Source organism: Poecilia mexicana, unplaced genomic scaffold (genome assembly GCF_051168715.1).
Source record: "Poecilia mexicana isolate PSO_F unplaced genomic scaffold, ASM5116871v1 scaffold_1, whole genome shotgun sequence".
NCBI lineage: Eukaryota > Metazoa > Chordata > Actinopteri > Cyprinodontiformes > Poeciliidae > Poecilia > Poecilia mexicana.
The window spans coordinates 21,767,139-21,790,905 of NW_028263370.1; the positions used below are offsets into that span (position 1 = coordinate 21,767,139).

Sequence of the window (23,767 nt, forward strand, 5' to 3'; positions counted from 1 at the left end):
GCCTGTTCTTCTCTGTTAGTTTTCGTTTGGTTTACAGTCCCTAAATTATCAGTGGATTTCCCGACACCAATGTAGGAAAATATTTATCTATTGCATCGAATAAATACTAAAACGGCTTTCCATACCGAGGCGCTTTGTGTGCAGCAGCAACGGCGGCGCTTCAGCCGAACAAGAGGAGGAGCGCAGAGCCGCAGCGCTATTTATCGCATTCTCGGGGTTAAAATCGCGGTTATTCGTCGGCATACAGACGGACACGACAGCTGGAAGACATTTCCGCTTACTCCTGTGGATAGATCGACCGATAGCTAATATAACAACGCCTGTAAACAAGCGCTATCCGCGGACTGATTCGCACCTGCCGTGGAGACATGGACAACAAAGACTAAAGCCAGCGCTGCTCCCCGGGCTGCGGAGAACCGAGCCAGGCTGCCGTCGGCCCCCCAAAGAAATACAGTTTTCCTTAAAACTCGGTAGCGGAACCTGCTGGTTAACAGCACTTGTTTATAGGCCGAGCCGAGCCCGAACTGCTCGTTTTATTTATAGTAGCGCTTTCAATGCGTGTTTTTTCCTCAATCATTAAGTCTTAAACGGTTATAAATGATAGATATTAGCCCAAGTGAATAACAAGGCCTCCATAGTTGATTTTTTTAATTTAATGAACATTACTTACTAGGATCAGTTTGACCGGATAGTGAATTCAATGGTTCTGTTATAAAATAAAATACAAATAAGTAGAAATATGTGGGTCATTCCCGAAGATGTGTTGCTGGCGGGAGCGCTATGGATCACCGAGAGAGCGAATCCGTACTTCATCCTCCAGAGACGGAAAGGCCACGGGGATGGAGGCGGCGGACTGGCCGGTGAGTCCCAGCCTTGAGCTGCCATGACTCTGCAACATCACCGTGATAAATATGACAATTTTCCATTAATTAAAGATGTCCAGGTGATGGTCATGTGATCAATCAGCTGTGACTTCCAAATCAATAATCAATGAGTTACTGAAGGTAAGGGGTCACCCCTTACCTTCAGTAACTCAGTCATGCTGCTTATTGATTTGGAAATTAACCAACTCAAGGCGTAAGAAAAGCTGAATCTTATATTAGCCTCCACAGAAAATAACTTATTTTTGTCTTATCAGGGGACTTTGTAAGGATATTGCCTGCAGAAGAAATTAGATTCCTACCCAAACAATGACGCTTTCTGCTGTGCTGCTGCTAACAGCTACGGAGGCTGAATAACAGGGGATCTGTTTGCCAAACAGCCTGAGAGTCAGTCTGTTTGCTTGTTCATGCTGAATCATCCTTCTTCTTCTCTTCCTCACTCATCCTCCTCTTCCTCATTGGCATACTCCATCTAAAATGGGTCAAACAGCAGCAGAAGGATGAGGAGGTTATTGAAATAACTGGCCAAAGTTCTCATAAATTGAGATCTTGATGTTCTCCGAGTTGAAACACAGAACATTTTCTGGCCTGGAATCAGCTGACTGTGGTGATTTTGGGGCTTTAAAAGTCAGACTGCAGTTTTTGGAGTATTGGTGCACAGATGAAGACCTCTGCATGAGAAAATTCAGGAGTATAGTTTGAAACATTTAACTAAATCACCTGATTAGAAGAGTTTTGTTATTGTTTTCAGACTAGTCTTCATCTGCCAGCAATAACTGGGTGTTTTTCACGACTGGGGACCAAAGTTGCAACATTGGTTACATTTTCAGCTGCTGCAGATCATTTTCACACTGCATTGTGTCAAACAAACCAAACCCTTTGAGCAACCTGTTCCCATCCTCGCCTGTGGTGGCGCTGCACCAAGACCTACTGAAGGAAATGACATGTTAACCTCTGAAGAAGACACTTCCTTCTTCATAAAATGTAAACCGAAACAGAGTGCCGTCAGATTTTATCTCTCCCGCTAGCTCTACAATATCGCGTTTGTTTTTGTTGTATTTACCCAGAATGCCCTACGCTTTAGGCCACTTCCTTCTTTTGGAGCGGTCGCCGGTCCTCTTGGCATTCACATCATGCATTCAAATCGTGCCTAAATTCAAACTAATTTGATTAATTAAGTCCTAAATAGGGCGTAAACATCATAAGGATGCATTCATACCAGCCCTGATTAGTGTTGGAGAAAAGTCGTGATTTTAGTTTTGTTATCTTTTCAGACAGCTACAAGCAGACCACAGACGGCTGCTGTCTCTTTGCTGTCAGATTAATTGCACACCCTCAATCAGATGCAGCTTAGTGACCAGCAACAGCTACCAAGTCCAACCTATTTGGACACAGTTCCTTTATACTAAAGAAGTAAAATACCGATCGCAGCTTAAAGACTTGACCTAAAACATGTTGGTGTGGATTATAGCTGGTTATTAGCTGCAATATTTCACACCAGTTACCTTCTGATTAACCTAATAAATGACATTTAAATCCTATTTTGGGGTAAAAATCTCTAGAAATATACACCGATAATGATGAATGTATTTTGTTTTCACTGAGGATATCAGGTGCCGAATGGATTGTACAAGTTTCATTTCTTGGCCCTTACACCAGATTCTTACCGACGTGCGTCCTGACTGGTTGTCACGTGACCAAAGTCTATAAATGGATGACGAAAACCTAACTAAACATTTGAAGCAAATGTTTCAAAAGGAGGCCTTAAGACTCTACTTACCTAGATTCCTGTTGATGCTAGCTTTGCTAACGTTGTCTTCTACAAGAGAAATGGCTTCCTCAATCACCGCTGCTATTTGTGCGTCAAATTTACGGGCGTACCAGAAACAGGCAACAAAGGTTCCGGCTCAGGGACTTTTGTATGTTTAAAAAGGAATTGTGGTAAACACTTTAAAATCTGTTATTAATTAATCAAAATTAACATGTTATAGTCCAAAAAACACATTTAGAGTCCTCTGAAACACTGTTTCTGTGTGTAAAAGTTACCATTTAAAAATAAAAACAGCCCCCATAACGGGGCCTTAGTTTCAGATCTTTATTCACAATGATGCAGGTCATCGTATTTGTCAAAAAAAAGCAAAGATTCTGCTGCAGTTTGAGTAAAGTTACTGTTAAATAAAGTCATTCCAGGCTTCACTCTCTGCTTTCTATGGAATAGATTTCAGTTCGGATCTTAAGCTTCAATCAGTAACTCATTTTTATTCAGTCATTCAAAAGGCTAAATAACGACATTATTGCCACATGACACTCTTTAACACGGTTAGATTAAACAAAACTTTATAGAAAAATTAGAAACAAGATGTGGAGAAGTTCATGGGTGGAAATATTTTTTGGTATTAATAGTTTTTGTCAAAGCCTCTGAATCTGAGAAGCTGTTAAATAAAGTGTTGCTTATTTCTTAAATTTCCTTGCTGCACGTTTCCCCTGCTTTATTTAGACATCTGAAGAAACCGCACACATTTCAGCTGCAGTTTATTTTTTTTATTCGAGGTGTCAAAGCTCTTTATCCTTGTTCAGACAATTAATTAACTGTTTGTAGTCTTCCCATTCCTTTGCTAATTGTGCTAATTAATCACCTGATCCCCAGTTGATTGTTTGATTTGTATGCTGAATTATAGTTTTAGAGTCATCTGTTATCCAGAATGGAAACCAGCATAGCACCAGTATAATTTTAAAGCTGCATTAATAAAACTAGATCATTTTATTTGCGCCACATCTATTGAACTCTCATCAAAAGCACCAACCCAGTCTCTGCTTTGGCAATATTAAAGTTGTGTCGGGGGATGATGTCATGGTTATGTAAAAGCTGTGCTTGCTGACTTGCTGTGCGTGCCAGTTGCTACTGAGCAGCGCCCGGCAACACTGGCACGGCCCTCCGGCTTTTCCTCAAGGATGCTGAGCAGCCACCATCAGCACGAGAGCAGAGCATGTAAACCAGAAGCTCAGCGCAGGCGTAAAACGCGACAGGATGTAGTCTGAATGGGCAGTTTGTGCAGAACACGGTGAAACCGATCAAGTGTGAAGAAGGTTGCATGATGCAGCATTATGACACTGTGGCCTCTGAGAAATAGAAAAATGGTAATCATCTCTGGAAGCTTTCCAGCCTGACATTTAGAGCAGGGCAGCCCTTTCTCTGAATGTGCACGGTGCCACGTTTAATCCCTTCCCCAGAAGATTCCACCTGAGGTTTTTGCCAAGATGAGGGCATGAGAAGGAATGCAGATTTGCATTTAAGGCCTGAAAATCTGCCTGTCAGTCAGAGCAGTGACTAAAGGTCAACAGACAGAAGATCTTTTATAGAGACACCAAAGTGGGAAGTTAATTGAAGCTTTGTATGAAGTTACAAAAATAAATTTGAGTAATAGAAACAAGCTAATTTAGATATAATTTAAATATAATTTAAATATAGTTTTTGTGCTAAAATAGTGTTTTTTCTTTCAACCGTATTGAAACACTTTTTTTTTCACATTACACAAGTCAACAGTTGGATGTTACTACTGGGGAAAACAACAAAGAAGACAGGAAGTGGTAGGAAGATGATGGTTTGTTTTTTGAACATCTCAGCTAGCTCGACCAAAAGTCTCACAGCATCACAGCTCATAAAAAGTTGTCATCTGAACGTGTTGAATCCACAACTGTTCTGTAAAATGGGGTGGGAAGTCACAGTCATGGAGATTATGACTATATATATTCTGTAGCTGTTCACATTCATCGCTGCCATGATTTTTAATAACTTATCGAGTGAACAAGCTTATTTATTTGTGATTTTAATGTCATATCTAATGGAAACGCCTCAATTGTTTGAAAAATTGTTGTTTCAACATCAGCAGAATATCAACAAAGATTTTCACACATTTGTAATGGAAAGGCAGCGAGTGATCATATCTGCATGTGGGCTGTCAAAGAGTCCTGATTGGTATGTTATTGTTGTATCTCATATTCCAGGCGTCACGTTGACGAAAAAAGCTACAAAAGCTGCAGGAGGGGAATTTGTTTTTAGCAAAATAGGAAAATACACAACAAAACCCCATTTGATCTCACTGTAAATGCTTTAAGTCACAGGCTGTTGAGTCATTTGTTGCATAATTGAACACAAGGTTGCTCACGGCATAAAATTGCACACTATTCTTTTTTTGCACCGCATTTCATAATACAAATTATTTTTGTTTGCAGAGGATCATGCTTCTCCTTCTGCAGGCCTCAGCTTGCAGTGAAACACTTGTAAGTGAATGTTGATGGTTAAAGACGATGGGAACGTATATTGCCCTACTGAAGGTAGCCTAATTTGGTCAGTTTCTGTATCAGTTTCAGGTCAGGGGGCTTATTGTTGACATTTGTGGTTACCCACCACAGATCCTCTGTTTTCTTTTCAAGTTGTGGGGGAGGACCGAAAATGTGAATTGAAACAAGTAACTGTTTACATGGTGTGAACCTGGTTTCCTGCTCCTCCACCACATGGAAAAACAAGCTCAGAATGTGATTCGTTTCGCTCGAGCAGCAGGAACATCTGATTGTCTCTGTCTTAGAGAAGTCAGAGTGTCATATGATTTTTTTTTTGTTTTTTTAGAGTTTATTTTTGAGCAGCAGGAGTTTTTCAGTCAGAAAGGATAACTGGACTATTAGAGCTGCTTTGTTGTCTGTTTGTCTGGTTTTTAGGTTGTGGTGAGAGGGAGCACGTTGTGTTTTTGTGAGTTAGTCCTGCAGGCTTCATGTTTGGCATCAAACACAGAAGAGGAGAACACCGATTCCTCAAGTGCTGGACTAAGATATGACAGATTTAGCTGAAAGTTTCTTCTGAAAAAACCCAGAGACCTTATTTGTTTCCACTGCAGTCTGACACAGTTATTCTCATTTGGTTTTCCTGAAGTAAACCTCAACTCACACCTCCATCAAGCTGGTTGTTTCATGTAGGGCAACTAGAGTCCAGATCTGCAGGTTTTCACAAACTTTCACCACAAGATTTCTGAAGGAAGCATCAGCTTGTCACACGTTGGTTTACACTAACACCTTCAAGCCTTTTTTTGTTTTTTTCAGGTCGGCATGCAAGCGTCAGCAGTGACTTGGCGTTAACTTGCTGTTTTTCTGTAGTCAAACATGTCATGAATGCAAAAGCAGCTTCCTCTTTATCAGAATGTTGAGTGTCAGCTTTGTTTTACATAACTAAATAGGTGCTGAATGGTGAAAATAAGATGAGAAGGAAGATTAAGGAGAAATCTGAGCTTTCTTCCTGCACACCAACTGCTCCCTTCATTAATAAAGCTGCTTTCTTTTCCCTCCTTTGTCTCCTCTATCCTCCCCCACCTACTCATTTTTTACATGAGTCATACAATTTGTCACAAAGGAGCTTTAAAACAAAAATAACCTGGAAAGGATCTTGTCTTGCAAACCTACTTGGTTCTGATGTTTGAATTTTAAAGGAGACTGTGGGTGGTTGGCACCACTAACTAAAAGATAGTTGATGCGAAAGTACTACACAAACACATGACTTAGTGGAAGCTAATGCTAAATGCTCACTTCAGTTCAAGTTATATCTGCCTGTGAAAGCACCAATTTAATTTTGACATAATTTATATGTTCTGTAATGCCCCAAGATTTTGTATTTATGATTACAGGGGAAAAAGCAAGAGAGAGGGAGGAGAAGGAATGGAATTGCTGCATAAAGTCTTTGTTTCAAAATAAACGTTTTAACTATTTGAAGAATTCTTAAGTCAATAGCCAAAATTTCAAAGCAGATCTCAGACTTTATTCAACTGAATGTTTACAAAATAACCAAATAAATTAGCTCTTTAGCGTTAATCTAGAAAAAGGTTAGAGTGCTAAACATTTTAAGGTTAGCACAAATGCTAAACGCTAAGCAAAATTAGCCCTGCTGTTATCAGATTAGCAGAACTGTGACCATCACTGGAGGTTGTTCTCACATGTAGCTCCTTCGGTGTTGCTGTCGGCCTCCTTTCAGCTATAAGGTTCCTGTTATGTCACTGTTTTCCTATTGGTGGTTTTGTACACTTCTCCTGACTGATACCTTCATAAAATAAGAACTTTTGATGCTTTCTCAGTTCTCTTCAACCTGTGACTTGAGCTGAAGGTTTAACTTTGAGCTGAAACAAACTGAATATTGAAATTACACAAAAACTTCTTCACTAGTTTGAAACTCTGCGGGGAAGCTTCGGATTTAACGTTGTCTCCGTGTTTCTGGATCTGGTGGGCCTGAACAGAGTCTGCATTTTCTTGTTTTAAAAGCTTCTACTTAACATTTTATTGCTGCAGGTCAGATGTTAAGATTTCTCCTTTCTTTGCAGTGTGGCCAACATTTTAAATGTTCCTGCATAAGACAGGTTAAAAAGCCCAAATGGATTAACTTGATGTTAAATTATCGTTTTTAACATGCTAAGTTAGAAGATTTGAGTTTGAGAAGCGCTGGCGTAACCTGGACCAATAGTCAGTTACTTCAAATGGATTTATGCTAATTGGTTACAACTAATGGATAAATTATTAAAGGGCTTATTAACTATTAATAAGACCATTGGTTATAGCTCATCTATAATTTAAGTAGGACTTGTCAGAAAAATGCTGGGCAGTAACGGTATTGCAGAGGACGACGGGTTAGTAAGTAAACATAAGTTGAAGCCACAGGAAATTTAAACCATGGCACTCTTCCTGTTGAAATGGAAAAAATAGTGACATGTTTTTAGCTAATTTTGTTTTTGTCTACAGCTAATTTACGGTTTTAAAATCTGCATCAAATATTTTTTCCCCTCCTGTTTGCTAGAGCACAATCTGAAGTTTAAGATTTCAGGTTTTTGTTTAATAATTTATTTTGTGCGGTTGCAGGTTTGCTTGTTGGGACTTTGGATGTCGTTCTGGACTCGAGCGCTCGGATGGCTCCTTACCGGATCCTCTACCAGACCCCTGACTCTGTAGTCTACTGGATCATCGCTCACGGTAGGAGAACATTTTTTCACTCCCACACCTCATGTTATCAAAACAGATTAATAAACTCAGCTGCCACAACTTAAACTTTAAGTTTATTTTTAACTGTTTGGAGTCAGATAAAGGCTGAATGAAATGGGTTGCATAATATGTTGCAAATTTATCACCATTGGAGTATCACTTTTTGCAATATTAATGTTGCAAAGGACTGCTTGGACGGCAAATATTAGCCATGCCTTCCTGCATGCTATGGCAGTAATATATTGTTGTTTTAAAAGGATGCTGAGGTGAACATTGTTTGTATTTGTTCACATATTGCAGGTTATATCGTCTTCGCCACATATATCCGCATCATGTTGCATGTTTCCCTGATCGGCTTTCTGCGTCGTTTGGCAGGAACCTTTTGTTTCTTTTTAATTAAATGAAGATTAATTAAAATCTTATTTATACAGGTGAACAACCAGTTTGTTATTAAATGGAGTCATTTGTCTGACATGGACATTTTAACATAACAGCTTGACTCTAAAATAGATTTGGCTCTTTTTCCATCTCCTCCCAGTTCTTTGTTCCTCCTCCCAGAAATCTGATGTCTAATGTGGTCAGAGTGCATTAAATGAAGGGCTGTTAGCTGCAGCGTGTGGCAACCATCACTGTTCTGGGATCAGTTTCTACCTAAATAATCTGTTTTACTGTCACATCTCAGCATCAACTTAATTTAATTTGAAATAAAAAAAAGCCAGAACAGAGCAGAATGATCAGAAATGAAAGTTTAAAGTGTTTGTTGTTGACTTCAGTTGGTCTGTTGGATAAACTCCCTGCTGACTGTTTGGCTCTTCTGTTGTGCTGAAACCGTTTCTCAGAGCCCCAGGGCTTCGCTCTCATGGTCTTGTTTTCATCGCTGAACCGCTTAAAAGCCAAATATTGAATTTACTATGAAAGACTCTTTGTTCATTGTTTTTAGAAAAGAATAAAAACATGGCACCAGAATATGAACATACTGCTGGTTTTGTTGAGGTTTTTCCACATATTGACATTTCTCTTTATATAATAAAGTCCAGTATAAAGATTTCTGATGTGGTCAAACTCCTGGATTTTAGGTTGGAAAAATGACACCCTGATATACAATTGTAATTTTTTCATACAGATTGTGACACCCATCTCCTACAATTATTGTAGAAAACTAACAAATACTGAATTCATTTTTGCTCCTGAATTGGTTTTAATTGGATGACAACCCATTCTCCTACAAACGTCTATAATTTTTGTTATCCAGAATCTTAGGAAGGAAAGATTTCTGTCCAGCTTTTCTTTTTTCTTTCAGAAATGTCAGGGAAATATTCAGTTTTATTAATATCACTGTTGGTCCTTATTTCTCCATTGACTCAGTCATTTCCTTAGATGGAAACCTTTTAAATTAGTTTGAATAATTAATTGAGCATACTGTACTATTTGATAACAAGGATCAATTAAAATGAATGCCTGATTGAATTGAAATGATTTTTCTTTTTTTGTAAAGTGCCTTAAGCTGACTTTAGTTGTGAATTGGCGGTGAACTAAATTGAATTGAATTGAATTTGGACTGTTCTCCAGACTATTTTTAAAGATTATTTTGATTCTTTTCATCTTATCTGCAAATTACTGCCTTAGCTGAAGTATTCTAATGTCCTGAACCTCATGTGAAGTCGGCTGAATTAGTTTGACTTAATAGGATTTACTGTAATTGATGGTAGGTGTAGACTGAATGCTGGAAGTGATTCAAAGTTGTTTTTTTAATGACTTGCAGAGAAATCCGCCCAGGTTATTGGAGCTTTTTAAGTCTTAATATTTTTTCACTTGCAGTAATTTCTGAAGAATATTATTTTAAACATGGAGAAAGTTTTCACATGATTTATGAAGGAGTGGATTTCATAAATTAACTGTCCTTTCAGCATGATGGCGCCTTAGGCCCAATGTGTTTCTGTAACAGTCCAACTTTTTTTGTCCTCCTCGACCTGCAGGAACGTCTCGGAAAGAGATCACTGAGCACTGGGAGTGGCTCGAACACAACCTGCTGCAGACTCTGTCCATCTTCGAGAACGAGAACGACATCACCACCTTTGTCAAAGGAAAAGTGCAGGTGAGTCCTCAGCCTCATGCAGAAAGGCCCCTTTGTGTCATGCCTCTGTAATTGTCAATTTTCTGTTTCTTTTGCAGGGGATAATCGCAGAGTTCAACAAGAATCATGACGTCAAAGAGGACGACGACACGGACAAATTTAAGGAGGCGAGTTCGAAGTTCCGGAAACTGTTTGGGATGCCAGATGAAGAGAAGCTGGTCAACTATTACTCCTGCAGCTATTGGAAGGGGAAGGTTCCCCGGCAGGGATGGCTGTACCTCAGCATCAACCACATCTGCTTCTACTCATATTTACTGGGAAAAGAAGGTGTGTATTATCTGTGTATCAAAATACATCCCAGCAGTGTACGTATTTTAGGCTTAAAAACAAAAATGGAGTGTTGTCAGATTTTTGCTGTTGTAAGATTTATTCTTTGTCTTAAAGACTGAGAGTCATTTCTACCTTTAGTGCTAGATTCTTGAGTTTGTGTTGGTTGTATTTACCCAGAATGCCCTGCACTATAGTCCACTTTCTGCTTTTGGAGCAGCCTTCGGTGTGTTTGGCGTTTACATATATATTTAAACAGCACAAGAGTTCACTGCAACCAAACCATGACGTAGGTTTGGAGGAAGACCAGAGTTTGTTTATTTAGTCTGCATAAAAGTTTGATTACGCTTTCACACCTCCCCAAACGAACCAGACTTTCTAGCTAAACAAACTAGAGTTTGGTCCAAGTGGATTAAAGTGGGCTGGTGTGAATGCAGCCTTAGCTTACAATCAACTAAGAGAGCAAGTTTCTTAAGCCAAGGTTCAGTTACAGCTAGCCTTCATTAAGCATAGCTTGGTCATGTCTAAAATTGAACAGTATCATTTCCTCACTCTCAGCCAAACTGGTGGTCCGCTGGGCCGACATCACCCAGCTGGAGAAGAGCGCCACCCTCCTCCTGCCCGACGTCATCAAGGTGAGCACTCGCGCCAACGAGCACGTCTTCTCCGTCTTCCTAAACATCAACGAGACCTTCAAACTGGCGGAGCAGCTGGCCAACATCGCCATGCGGCGGCTGCTGGACAACAAAGGCTTCGAACTGGACCGCTCGCTGCCCAAGCTGAAGAAGAAGTCGCCCAAGAAAGTGTCGGCGCTGAAGAGGTACGAGAAAGCTAACACAACCACGCTAACGCTGGATGACATATCAGTGGAAGAGACTCTTACATTGCAAAAACACAAAACCTTACCAAGTCATTTTGATCTAGTTTCTAGTGCAAATATTTTAGTTCACTTGGAAAAAAACAAAAGCAAGATATACTGCAAGAAACTAGACCAAAAACTACTTGTTAAGATTGTGTTTTTGCAGTGTAGGAAACCAAAGAATGTGGTGACATAAACTGAGCCTTTGAATTAATTGTATTATCCGTGTTTGGTCGCTACGTCTTATCTAGACAAATATTTGACTTGGCTGCTGTGCACTGCTCTGTCTGTTGGTCTATTCATTCACACAAGTTGTAAAACTTCACAAAAACATTTAATCTTTTTCAAAACTCCTCAGTAAAACATCATATAATACAAAGGTTTTGCATCTTTTAGAGATCTGGACGCGAGAGCAAAGAGCGAGCGTTACCGGGCTCTCTTCCGTCTGCCCAAAGACGAAAAACTGGACGGACACACAGACTGCACGCTGTGGACGCCGTTTAACAAGATGCACATCCTGGGCCAGATGTTTGTGTCCACCAACTACATCTGCTTCACCAGCAAGGAGGAGACGCTGTGCAGCCTCATCATCCCCCTGCGGGAGGTGAGAAAGGACATGCAGTTTGGTCATGTTGTAATAGTTTGCATGTTGTGGTGTGTCACCACCTGTCAGCCTTGGGAAGGCAGGTTGTAAAAATACAACTTGTGATTTGAGGAGAGTCTTATTTGGGAAGATCTAAATGATTTAGTTTTTTTTATGTGTCTCAATGCCCTGCAGGTGACCATCGTGGAGAAGGCAGACAGCTCCAACGTTCTGCCTAGCCCGCTCTCCATCAGCACCAAGAATCGCATGACTTTTCTGTTTGCCAACCTGAAAGACAGAGACTTCCTGGTGCAGAGGATCTCTGACTTCCTGCAGCAAACCACCTCCAAGATTTACCTGGAAAGGGAGCTGAACGGCAGCCTGAACAGCTCGGATGACGAGGTAAAAACACAGTCGGGGTTCAGTCAGATCTTCCTTACCTCTGACAAAAAGTAGGGAGTCACTGTTTTAGCAGGATATTGTTCTGGAGTATAAATAAATAAGAGGCTATACCAGGAAATGAATAAATGTGGAATTTCTAGATTGAATACTTTAGCTTCAGGAACTTGCAGAGCCTAACATTATTTACTGCAGCAGTAAATAATGTTTACTGATGCAGTAAACATTATTTACTGCAGCTTATCTTATCTACTGCAGATTTTTAAAGGTCTGCCTAAAAATCAGATCCAGAACGCTGCTGCTGGCATCCTGACTAAAACCAGGAAGTTAGAGCTCATCACAGCAGTTCTAACGTCCTTCCACTGGCTCCCTGCAGCTCACAGACCTTAAGATACTGGTGCTAGTTTATAAATCACTGAACAGCTTAGCACCACAGTACATTAAAGATCTGCTGCTGTTGTATCAACCTTCCAAATCTCTCAGTTCTCCTGGTTCTGGTTCTGCTCTGCATCCCCAAAACCAGAACCAAACAGAGAAAGTATTCAGCTTCTATCCACCACAAATCTGGAACAAGCTTCCAGAAAAACTACTAAAACACTGAGGAGTTTTGTTTGCATGAAAGCTAAAAGTCCATTTTGACTTGCCTCACCTTTCAGAAATACATTTAAATGTTGCTCTTCTGCAGGTTTACTCCCATCACGGCTCCCTGCTCTCCTGCAGTCCGCAGCAGACTCTGGCCTCAGACATCGAACGCACCTTCAACCTGAACGACAACAGCGTGCCGACGGCCTCAGAGGCCCTCATGACTATGTACCGCCGCCGCTCACCTGAGGAGTTTAACCCCAAACTGGTGAGTCCCATTATGAAAAATCCTCTCGTCTCGTCTGCCCGACCTTTGACCCTGCCATCTTCACTTCCTCTCAGGCTAAGGAGTTCCTGAAGGAGCAGGCGTGGAAGAACCACTTCACGGAGTACGGCGAGGGGGTGTGCATGTACCGCACGGAGAAGACGAAGGAGCTCGTCCTCAAAGGCATCCCTGAGAGCATGAGGGGGGAGCTGTGGCTGCTGTTCTCAGGTGGGCAAACAATTCAAACCCATTACCTGCAGGAACCCGTGCTGGAAACCACACACTGAGCCGAAAAGGAAACCTGAAGCGTATTTCAGACACGTTTTATGAAACGAAGACTTCCTGTTTACAGATTAGACAACAACAGTTTAACATCTGCTGGGAGAAGTTTCTCTAAAGCTTCTGCAGCTTGATTCAGTTTGTTCAAAAAGCATCAATACTCCTTCAACCTTTTTATATTCTGTCACATTACAACCACAAACTTCAATGTACTTAATTAGGATTACATTTTCGACCGTTACAAAGTAGTGCATAATGAGGTGGAAGGAAAATGGCTCTACTCTGCTCAGCCTCATTGAGTTTAATACTTTATTGAACCACCTTTTTGCTGCATTTACAGCTGCAGCTTTGCAGTTTACACAATAATCAAGATGCATAAAAAATACAAAATAAACATTAAATTCCTTTTTAAATTGGAATGTTGTGCGGTGGTTTATCTACGTCACAATATTCCAGTAAAATGCATCAAAATTTGTGGATTTAATGTGAAAAAATGTGGAAAAGGTCAATAGGTGTGAATACTTTTGGATATCAAAATTGGGCATAGGTCATCCTGTTAAGTCACTTTGGATTAAAACAAATCAGGAACAAAACTGATCAAAAAGACTTGAGAAAGACGATAGATGTTAAAGAAAACCTCAGGAGTCGGCCTTTGCTATTGCATAATGTTTGAACTACATGCTTTTACAAAATATTTCCAGAAACGTCTCAAAGTTTTAAAGGCAATTGTCAGGTTAATTTCAGGCCTTTAAAGGGTTAATATAGAAAAAGGAGACGTTGCATATTATTGAACTGACAGGAAAAAATCCAACACAGCTGGATTTACCTGAATCAGAGGGAACAGCAGTGTGTCATTTTTCAAGCTTTGGCTCGTGAAGCGAAATCTTTCACCACCCAAAACACGCCGCAAGTAAGAACACGATCCAGAGGTTTCAGTTTACAACCACAGTTACGTGTCTCATGCCTGCAGCTGCAGATCATCACCTGAGTGAAAGTAGGTTGGTCACAGACGGCCTGACCCAGTTTTTAGAGAGTAAACACATCCTCAGTGCAGGAGGCAGAGTTCACTGTTCAGTTTGAATCACACTGATCTTTGAACTTTGAACTGCCTTGTTGCAGAGATGTGCTATACGATTAAAAAAAGGTGGAGCACGAACAGCTGCAGGTTTACTGAACTAACAGGTTAAATGAAGCCATTTTATTAATATGAACTATATCTGGTGTTAAATGTGCAGCTTCTGGTCCTTCATATAAACTGAGAAAAGATGAAAGGAGAACAAAACTGATTTTGTGCCGCAAACTTAAAAAACTTCCAATTTAGGTGGAAATTTCTAAAACATAAATAATATTGATTTACATAAGGTATATTTAGTTTTATTGTGATTTCTACACATTATTTTACTTTTATCAGAATTATTTAAATCTGACAGTGCAGCAAAAACAGAATCGTAGTTTCATTTACTTTTTGTCTGCACTATAACACATTATACCTTATTCTTTAAGTTTCTGAATTTACCTGCATGTGAAAACAAAAAGGCATGTTTGTAATTTTATTGCAAATGATTTCAGATGTCATACATGTTGCTGCTTTCAGTTTTTAAATCCTGCGTGTTTTCCTGGTCAGGGGCGATCAACGAGATGACGACTCACCCCGGTTACTACGAAGACCTGGTGGAGAAATCGATGGGGAAGTACAACCTGGCCACCGAGGAGATCGAGAGGGACCTGCACCGCTCGCTGCCGGAGCACCCGGCCTTCCAGAACGAGATGGGCATCGCCGCACTGCGCAGGGTCCTGACCGCCTACGCCTTCAGGAACCCCAACATCGGATACTGTCAGGTGAAGACCCGATTGTGATTATCCCAACATGACTCAGCAGCAGCAGCAGCAGCAGCGAGGGATGTCGCTATCCAATCACAGGATCAGATATCGGGCCCCATCAAGTGGCATCAGACTGGATCGGAATCAAATGTTGATAAATAAGGCGAATAAAAAACGTAAGGGACATTCTGGATTGGGCTGAACGATGAGATAAAAATGATATAATCATTTTGTATCAGTCGATATCGACAATTATTGATTAGTTTTCTGTTTTAAATATCTGAAATACTGCCAACCAAATGTGACCTTTCCTGTTTCATCCGTAGTTTTCACTCCACAAAGTTATTTTTTTATTTTTAAGCAGTTATGAGGAACATTGGTGAAACTCTAAACTGCTGCAGCGCAAGTTACTCAACAGGTTGTTGCTAGGTAACCAAAGAGTGAGTGAGTTGCTAGGTAACCAAAGAGTGAGTGAGTTGCTAGGTAACCAAAGAGTGAGTGAGTTGCTAGGTAACCAAAGAGTGAGTGAGTTGCTAGGTAACCAAAGAGTGAGTGAGTTAGATGATTCCACTAACCTATCTAAGGTAGATGTGAGTTTGAGCAGCTAAAGCTATTCCTCTGCCTACATCTCCCAGAATGCTGTGCAGTTCAGTGATCCAGAACCGAACACTGGTTCAGAACATTCTACCAGACGTATTATCTATTGATACTGATCATGTGTCTATTGGGACATATTAAAATGATTTTTTGAAGCCGCAGCCGCAGCAGCAGCAGCTGCTCGCCTTCCTGGTCTGTTTTTGAATCTTTCTTGTCTCGACAGGCCATGAACATCGTCACATCTGTGTTACTGCTTTATGCTAAAGAAGAAGAAGCTTTCTGGCTCCTGGTGGCTCTCTGCGAGAGGATGCTGCCCGACTACTACAACACAAGAGTAGTTGGTCAGTCTGAACACATCCAACTGGACTGTTGACTTGGTGATTTGTGTGTGTGAAGACGTAACGGCGTCGATCCTTCACGTTTAGGAGCCCTGGTTGATCAGGGAGTGTTCGAGGAGCTCGCCCGCGAGTATGTCCCACAGCTGTATGACTGCATGCAGGACCTGGGCGTCATATCCACCATCTCCCTCTCCTGGTTCCTCACCCTCTTCCTGTCCGTCATGCCGTTCGAGAGCGCCGTGGTGGTGGTCGACTGTTTCTTCTACGACGGCATCAAGGTCATCTTTCAGCTGGCGCTCTCTGTCCTGCACGCCAACATCCACCAGCTGCTGGGCTGCAAGGACGACGGAGAGGCCATGACTGTCCTGGGCAGGTAAGGAGGAGGAGATGCTAGAGATGCTACTAGGGGATTTTTAGGCCTTAGCTGAGGTAGATAAGATCAGTGGATAAGATCTGCTTCACATGCAAGTATCAGCTGATCACTGATCTCCCAAAATTAAGGAGATCGGCACCAATAAATCGGCAAGCTGATAAATCGGTGCACATATTTTTGCAAGAACAGTAAAGTTAACACTTTAGCTTTCAAATTTCAGTTTGTTCAGCCTTAGAGCACAAAACTTCTTTCTTTTACAGATTCTGGCATTTCAGTATTAAAATCAGTTTTTAATTTAATAGAAAATAACCTTTTATGTTTTCCAAATAACTTCACATTTATTGGTCTCATTTTGTCTGTGTGCAGGTACCTGGACAGTGTGACCAACAAGGACAGCACCCTCCCTCCCATCCCTCACCTTCACTCTCTGCTCACCGACAACGGAGAACCACATCCAGAGGTGGACATCTTCAAACTGGTCCGCAGCTCCTATGAGGTAAAACATCTGACGGCTTGTGTCTGTCTGACTGACTAGCAAGGCTGGTTTTTAACACAATAACTTGAAGATGTTGTGTTTTTTGCAGTGTACTGATAGAGATCCAGCCTTCATGTCTGTGTTTTTTCCTTTTCGGTAGAAATTCGGCTCGATCCGCGCAGACGTGATCGAACAGATGCGCTTCAAACAGAGACTGAGGGTCATTCAGACCATTGAGGACACAACCAAACGCAACGTGGTAAGAAACCTCTGCAATCATTAAGAGTTTCTTTTTCACGCAGAGTTTATTCCATGCTGCTCGTTAAATCTAGCTGTAGAAAGTAACAAAAGAAGCTTTGGTGTCGTTTTACAGATGAGATCCTCACGGTTTGTTCTCTTTTATTCCAGGTTCGAACTATTGTGACAGAGACGGCTTTCAGTATTGATGAGTTGGAGGAGCTTTATGTGCTTTTCAAGGTGAGTCGGAACTTTTTAATCGTAAGAAAACGCAAGATATAAACTTGATCATTATAGAAAGAAGGTTACCACAAATTCAACCCAGAACAGATTAATCGAAAAAGGTTTAAGTTTTAGTCAACATCACCATTCTGAACGCTATTAGGTGGTGCTGCAACACTCTTCAGTGTGAATGTTGTTATTGAGGAATGAGGATTAAAAGAGAGTGAGAGAGCAAAGCTTTCAGCAGATAATAGGAAGGTTTAACATATCACGGCAGAATTGCGTTTGTTGTTTCACACACACACACACACACACACACACATACACATACACACACACACACAGTAACGACTGTTTGTGGTTACAGCTGCACTAAATAGGCTAAAATCTCAACTTTGTAATGATTGTTGTCTTCGTAAAATTACAAAGCCGTTTTAAAACAAGTGACCAGTTTTGCACTCCATAAAATAACTGAAAGTTCACAGTCAGAAAAATAATAAATGCTGTTTTTTGTTTTTATCTTACATCATAGTTGTTAAACAGAAACCAAAAACTACTAAAATAATTATCAGCAGTTTGAAGCTTTGCTATTATTTCTCACTGTCTGAAGTTAAATCAGACCAAACGTCTCTTGTTTTAGGTCAGTCAGAATTACCAAAATGATGTCAATTTGCCAAAACAAACAGCACTTCAGTTCCAGTTGCATTTTTTAAAGTTTGTACCTGCCTCTTCTGTTGTCTTCGTCAGGCGGAGCACCTGAGCAGCTGTTACTGGGGCAGCAGCAGTAACCCCACCGAGCGCCACGACCCCAGCCTGCCGTACCTGGAGCAGTACCGCATCGACGTGGAGCTGTTCAAGGGCCTGTTCGCCCTGCTGTTCCCCTGGGCCAACGGAGCCCACTCTGACCCGCTGGCGGTGCGCTTCTTCCGTCTGCTGGACGAAAACGGAGACGCCCTGCTCAACTTCCGAGACTTCATCAACGGCCTGAGTAAGCAGGGATGGGTCACGAACACATCCGTTCTGGATGTCGTTGGTTCTGTCTCAGCTCTCAACTCCATGTTGTGTGTTGCAGGTGTTTTGTGTCATGGGGATCTAACAGAGAAGCTGAAGCTCCTCTACAAGATGCACGTCTTGCCTGGTGAGTGTCAGACAAGTAGCAACAAATAATATTTTAATACTACTGACCAGTAGCTGCATTCTATTACAGATGTCAAAGCACAAAGTGTTTCCATTAAATAAGAAATGCAATTAAAATCACGTGAACAAATTAAAAAATATGCTGTGCAATCATCCTCCATCTACTTCCTGTTTTCTAATTCGTCTTTCCGCCATCAGTGACATTCTGGTTGTTGTTCATGTGACTTGTGTGATTGCAGTTTTGCAAAATAAAATAATTTTGATACGACCAAAAGAACCTATGTGTTTCTATGAAGTGAATTTATTTTCAAAATGTTAAATTGTGGCGTTATATGGCCCGTAGAAACGCTTCTATTTATCTTATTTCTAGGTTACTAAATTATTTGTACTAGTATCCAGACAGTAAGGTTTAGTTTTTTGCACTGCTGTAGAGATTATGCTGTTTTTCAACAAGACACAGAATTTTTCAGCCTCCCTGAACTTTTCATTTTAGCCTAATTCTGTAAAGAAACTGTTTTTCCCCAGAAATCACTCATGAGCAAGAAGAGCCCGACTCGGCCTTCGAAGCCACTCAGTACTTCTTCGAAGACATCACTCCAGAAACATCCATCAGTAAGTTTAAACCTCCTAACAGATCACTCCTTTGTGCCGCACGTATTTTTGTTTTTCAGGTTTAGTCAGAGCAGATCGGTACACAGACTCGGAAAGCAGACTGGAGATTTTTATCAGGCAGTTAGAAAGTAAAATCAGATTTTGTGGCGATGTGATTTGCACATGAAGGATGCAGTTGTGTTAACCATGCAACCACAAATCCCACTGACTGATTGAAGCCCCATCTGCCGATTCAACTAGATGACGTAGCAGAAGCTGTTCAATGGATACATTTGTCCAATTTGGGTCAAGTTTGTTTGTAAAGCACATTTCAGCAACAAAGCAGCTCAGAGTGCTATAAACCATAAAAACGTCAGTTAATTGTTCCATCTTAACAATTTGCCATAATCAAAATCAATATAAATAAAATATGTTGATAAATGTCTGATTTACTAGTAATCAAAGACAGCTCTAAATCAGTTTTTGTTTTTGCCTTTTCCATTCTTTTTATCCTTAATGTATTTCAAAAGTTTGAATAGTTTAGCTGCTTTTTCAACCACTTTTTCCACAATTTTGCAAATTAATATGACAAAATTCAGTGTTAATTGTTGGAATTATGTATGAAAAACAAACACAATGCCAATATTGTGTGAACGCACTTTGTCTGTAAACATAGATAAATATGTTTCCGTTAAATAAGAAACACAATTAAAATCAAGTGAATAAATAAATAAAACCACATTGTGTCTTGCCTCCTTGGGCATTAAATCTGGACTTTGACTAGACCATTCTAAAACATAAGTATGTTTCGATCTAAGACATCTATTGTAGCTCAGGTTACTTATTTATTACTTCTCTTCTCAGGTCGGGATTCAAAGGGTCGAGGCGAGAAGGATGATGGCTTCGTCAGAGTTACGTTCAAGACTGAAAAAGGTGAGAGAAATCATAGGACACAAGAAAAGATGCTGAATAAAAATCCTCATCAGGGAAGAAGGAGGTTCTGTGTCAGAGATAAATGGGCGAATCAGATCCAAAGACCTTAAAATGCAGGCTGAAGCTAATTATGTGTCATCATCCACAGTGAAGTAAGTCCTATATTAACACTGCCTGAAAGGACGCTCGCACAGGAAGAAGCCACGACTCAAAAAGCAACATAGAAAGCCAGAGAATGGCGTTTGCTAAAGCACTCAAATGATTTCCTTCATATGAATAAGGTTCTGTCAGGAGGAATGGGCTAAAATTCTAGAAAACTGTTGTGAGACGTTTGTGGAAACCCAAATGTTTGACCAAAGTTATAAGCTTAAAAGGCAATTTTACTAAATACTTAGCAAGAAAATGTGTGCCGTTTATAGAATGTTTTAACTGTAATATGGAACCAAACGTCTAATTAAAATTTTAAAATCTTGAAGAGATTCTTTAAATTTCTTTGACAGTGAAGAAACTGAGCACTCCTGATTACCGTCACTACTTGAAACTGTGGAACGAGGAGACGAAGCCCAAACGAGAAAGCACAAAGGACCTTCCAAAGCTGAACCAGGTAGGATTTGATCTGAGAAACGGCTTTGTGCTTAGAGATCGTAAACATTTATGTCTGTGTCTTTAAAAATTAAGTGTTTTAAGTTAATTCAGCAATTTTTTTCTGTATCGGACTGGTATTGGCCGATACTAAACCTCACATATCGGTATCAGAAGTGAAAAAGTGGATCCATGGATCCCTAGTGTAGAGTAAATCTCTATAGGCACCAGCAACCCTTGTTTAGGTTTGGGCATTTATCATAATGTTTATCATGTATTGTGAACATTTCTTGTAATGATAAGAATTGTGATGTATTGTTTCTGTCTTTCAGAGTCAGTTCATTGAGCTCTGTAAGACACTCTACAGCATGTTCAGTGAGGATGTAGCTGAGCAGGAGCTTTATCACGCCACTGCAACCGTCACCAGTCTGCTGCTGGAAATGGGAGAAGTGGGGAAGCTCTTCACTTCCTGCGGCCGGAAGGATCCCAGCCAGGAGACGAATTCGGAGTCGAGTTTGTGCAGGAGAGACTTGGTGGATCTCAAATCCACTCAAGACCCTCTGGATCTGGGAGATGTTTTCATCCCGGCGGAGCTGGAGGACAAGCCGAGCCCCTGCGAGGACGCCAAGCAGCAGAATGTGAGCGAGGAGCTGGCGCCCATGCAGGACATCAAGCTGGAAGACTCGTCCCCCAAGGAGACGGGGACGTCATCCGCCATGCTCATCTCCGACGACGAAACAAAAGACGACACGTCCATGTCGTCGTACTCGGTGCTGAGCGCCGGCTCCCACGAGCTGGACGAGAAGCTGCAGTGCGAAGACATCGCCGACGACACAGTGCTGGTGTGCAGCGACGAGCGGCCCTCGGAGCGCGAACGGAGAGGGATTCCCAACGGCGGCGGCCTGCCGCACAGCACCAGCATCGACAAAGACTGGGCCATCACCTTCGAGCAGTTCCTGGCCTCCGTCCTCACCGAACAGGCTCTGGTGCGGTACTTCGAGAAGCCGGTGGACGTGGCGGCATGCATCACCAACGCCAAGAACGTGCGGAAAGTCGGGCGCCCCCTGCTGTCCACTAGTGACTATGAGATCTCTCTCTCTGGCTGAAGGACTAAAGCTGTTCTGAAGGGTTTCCGTGACATTTTCTAGGATTGTGGAGAAAATTGTACAAGTGTATATGTGAAAGAATGTGAAGAATGTGACCAAATCTGCTTCTAATGACGTATTTTACCAGAAGTTTAAAACCTACCATGTAAATCAATAGATCCTGTTGTCTGAAGAGAAGACCACACTGCAAAAATACAAAATCTTACCAAGTATTTTTGGTCCAATTTCTAGTGAAAAATATGTTAGGTTTGTTTTATTTCAGGTACACTAACTTTCCAGTAACTTTTTAGGAAAATATAGGAGCTTGTTTTAAGTAAATAATCACTTAATATTGATGAGAAAGTACTAGTTCCTCTGGGAGATTTATTCACTTAAAACAAGACATTTTTCCCACTGATAAATCAGCCTTGATTTCCTTAATTATGGGCCATCTTTGATCGGCCAACGCGTACATGTAAAGCTGATCTTATCCGCCGATCTCATTTACTTGGCAAAGGTTTAAAAATCAACCTCTGTCCTCTTCTGCTCTGCAGTGAGAGAGGCTCGACTTTCTGTACATTGGCAGTTAACAGTCAACCCATTGTTGCCAACTCAGCGACTTTCTTGCTATATTTAGCAACATTTCAGACAAAAAAAAATCAACATGGCCAAAATCAGAACCTGCAGGTCAGACTTTTAAAGCTTGTAATCGGCCAGAAAATTGCAATCATTTATTTCATTTATAACCGGCAGTTATAAATGAAATAATCTGCCAGTTGAACTAGAACATTTTCATCAATATTAAGAAATTATTGGCTTTAAACAAGCTCTCATATCTTTCTGAAAAGTTACTTGTAAGTTAATTTCAAGACTTCTAAGAAACTGGACCAAACGTACTTGGTAAGATTGTGAGTTTTTGCAGAGAAGAAACTCGCTCATGGTTTGCTCAGATGAAATCAAGTGTTTATAAGTAGTGGCTGTACCTTTATAAGACAATATGCATAAGTGGTATTAATCTGATATCTCTGTACAACTAGGCCGTGTAGATGTCCACCCATGTAGTGTTGCTTGAAACCACTTCTATACTTTGTTTCAGAGCTGTTAGATCTTCTCATAACCTTTGAAACCGTTACTGAAAGTTTAGTAGCAGGAAATATGAAAGTTCAACTCCATGGAAGCAACTTGTACAGAACTTTTGCACAGTTCTGTACAGTACGGTTCCAACTCAGACATTAATATTCTAGTGTGTATCGTCACTTATCACATCTGGTCAAACTGTTGCTTCCTTTAGTTGCAATTCTGATTGCTGCTACGTCCTTATAAGGAGCCAGAAGACGGAGTGATAGAGATCCATTGTTGTGAAAACACTCCAGTTCACTTTAATGCTGTTCGTCACTTTAGCAGATTATTTATTTTCTTCAGTTGACAAAAAATGAAACCAACTTGTACAACAAATACATAGACAGATTCTATTCAACTGCTAAAACATTTTATTTAAGCTACAGAGAAAATATTTTAATTTCTTTCAGTATTATTACACTAAAATGAAGAGCTTATATGTTTACAGTGTGTCAAAACCCACTACTGCATCTGCTTGCCTTTTATTGTTTTTATTACATTTTTGTCCTTCCAGACATGTTTTTTTATTTTGTGCATTTTCACATGATTTTTTTTTTCTACTGTAAATATGTTGAATTTATTTGACCAGATGTTGCTGCTCTGGATTCTGGTGCGTTGTGTATCACTCGTCTAATTAAAATCAGTGTCATTAATTCAGAGTGCTGCCTCCAGAGCTTTATTCAGACTTTGCCATAAATTGTGCGTGACTGCCACCTAGTGGCAGAACTCGCATTGAATTCCTTTATTTAACCCAAAGATATCAGTGGTGTCCAAAGTGCGGCCCGGGGCCATTTACGGCCCTCGGAACAATTCTGAACGGCCTTTGGTCACAGTTTGTTTTTTGTTGTTTTATTTTGTAAACCTTTTTTTGCTTAAAATCTACAATTTACACATTTCTCGTACAGAAATCCAATTGCTTTTCTCATGAAATTAAAATATTGTGTTTATTTGTGACCCTCTGATTCTTTCAACTTGATAGTTTTGGTCCCCAAGCCAA

General features: G+C 40.6%; 1 protein-coding gene and 1 long non-coding RNA gene across 2 annotated transcripts; one reads left to right on the forward strand and one right to left on the reverse strand.

Annotated features, from left to right (window-relative positions):
- The first annotated feature begins 133 nt into the window (after nucleotides 1–133).
- On the forward strand, nucleotides 134–23,429 carry tbc1d9 (TBC1 domain family, member 9 (with GRAM domain)). Its single transcript, XM_015011266.2, has 21 exons — nucleotides 134–860; nucleotides 7,773–7,883; nucleotides 9,869–9,987; nucleotides 10,065–10,293; nucleotides 10,852–11,113; nucleotides 11,549–11,756; nucleotides 11,931–12,137; nucleotides 12,820–12,984; nucleotides 13,059–13,209; nucleotides 14,885–15,099; nucleotides 15,902–16,019; nucleotides 16,104–16,389; nucleotides 16,756–16,885; nucleotides 17,025–17,123; nucleotides 17,273–17,341; nucleotides 18,071–18,311; nucleotides 18,396–18,461; nucleotides 18,986–19,072; nucleotides 19,916–19,984; nucleotides 20,485–20,588; nucleotides 20,899–23,429. The coding sequence occupies exons 1-21, from the start codon at nucleotides 740–742 to the stop codon at nucleotides 21,670–21,672; spliced, it is 3,831 nt and encodes a 1,276-aa protein (XP_014866752.2). The 5' UTR covers nucleotides 134–739; the 3' UTR covers nucleotides 21,673–23,429.
- Nucleotides 634–2,743, reverse strand: LOC106932514 (uncharacterized). The gene is made up of 3 exons (XR_001421288.2): nucleotides 2,662–2,743; nucleotides 1,184–1,353; nucleotides 634–889 (listed from the first exon to the last, which is right to left on the reverse strand). It is a non-coding gene; the product is annotated as an uncharacterized LOC106932514 (long non-coding RNA).
- Nucleotides 23,430–23,767: the final 338 nt, after the last annotated feature.

Excerpts from the sequence above, each read along its gene's own strand:
- tbc1d9 (XM_015011266.2), top strand. The coding sequence starts at position 740 with ATGTGGGTCATTCCCGAAGATGTGTTGCTGGCGGGAGCGCTATGGATC. Across the intron at positions 18,312-18,395 it reads AGACTTCATCAACGGCCTGA|GTGTTTTGTGTCATGGGGAT; the intron begins GTAAGCAGGGAT and ends TGTGTGTTGCAG. Across the intron at positions 19,073-19,915 it reads CACTCCAGAAACATCCATCA|GTCGGGATTCAAAGGGTCGA; the intron begins GTAAGTTTAAAC and ends TTCTCTTCTCAG.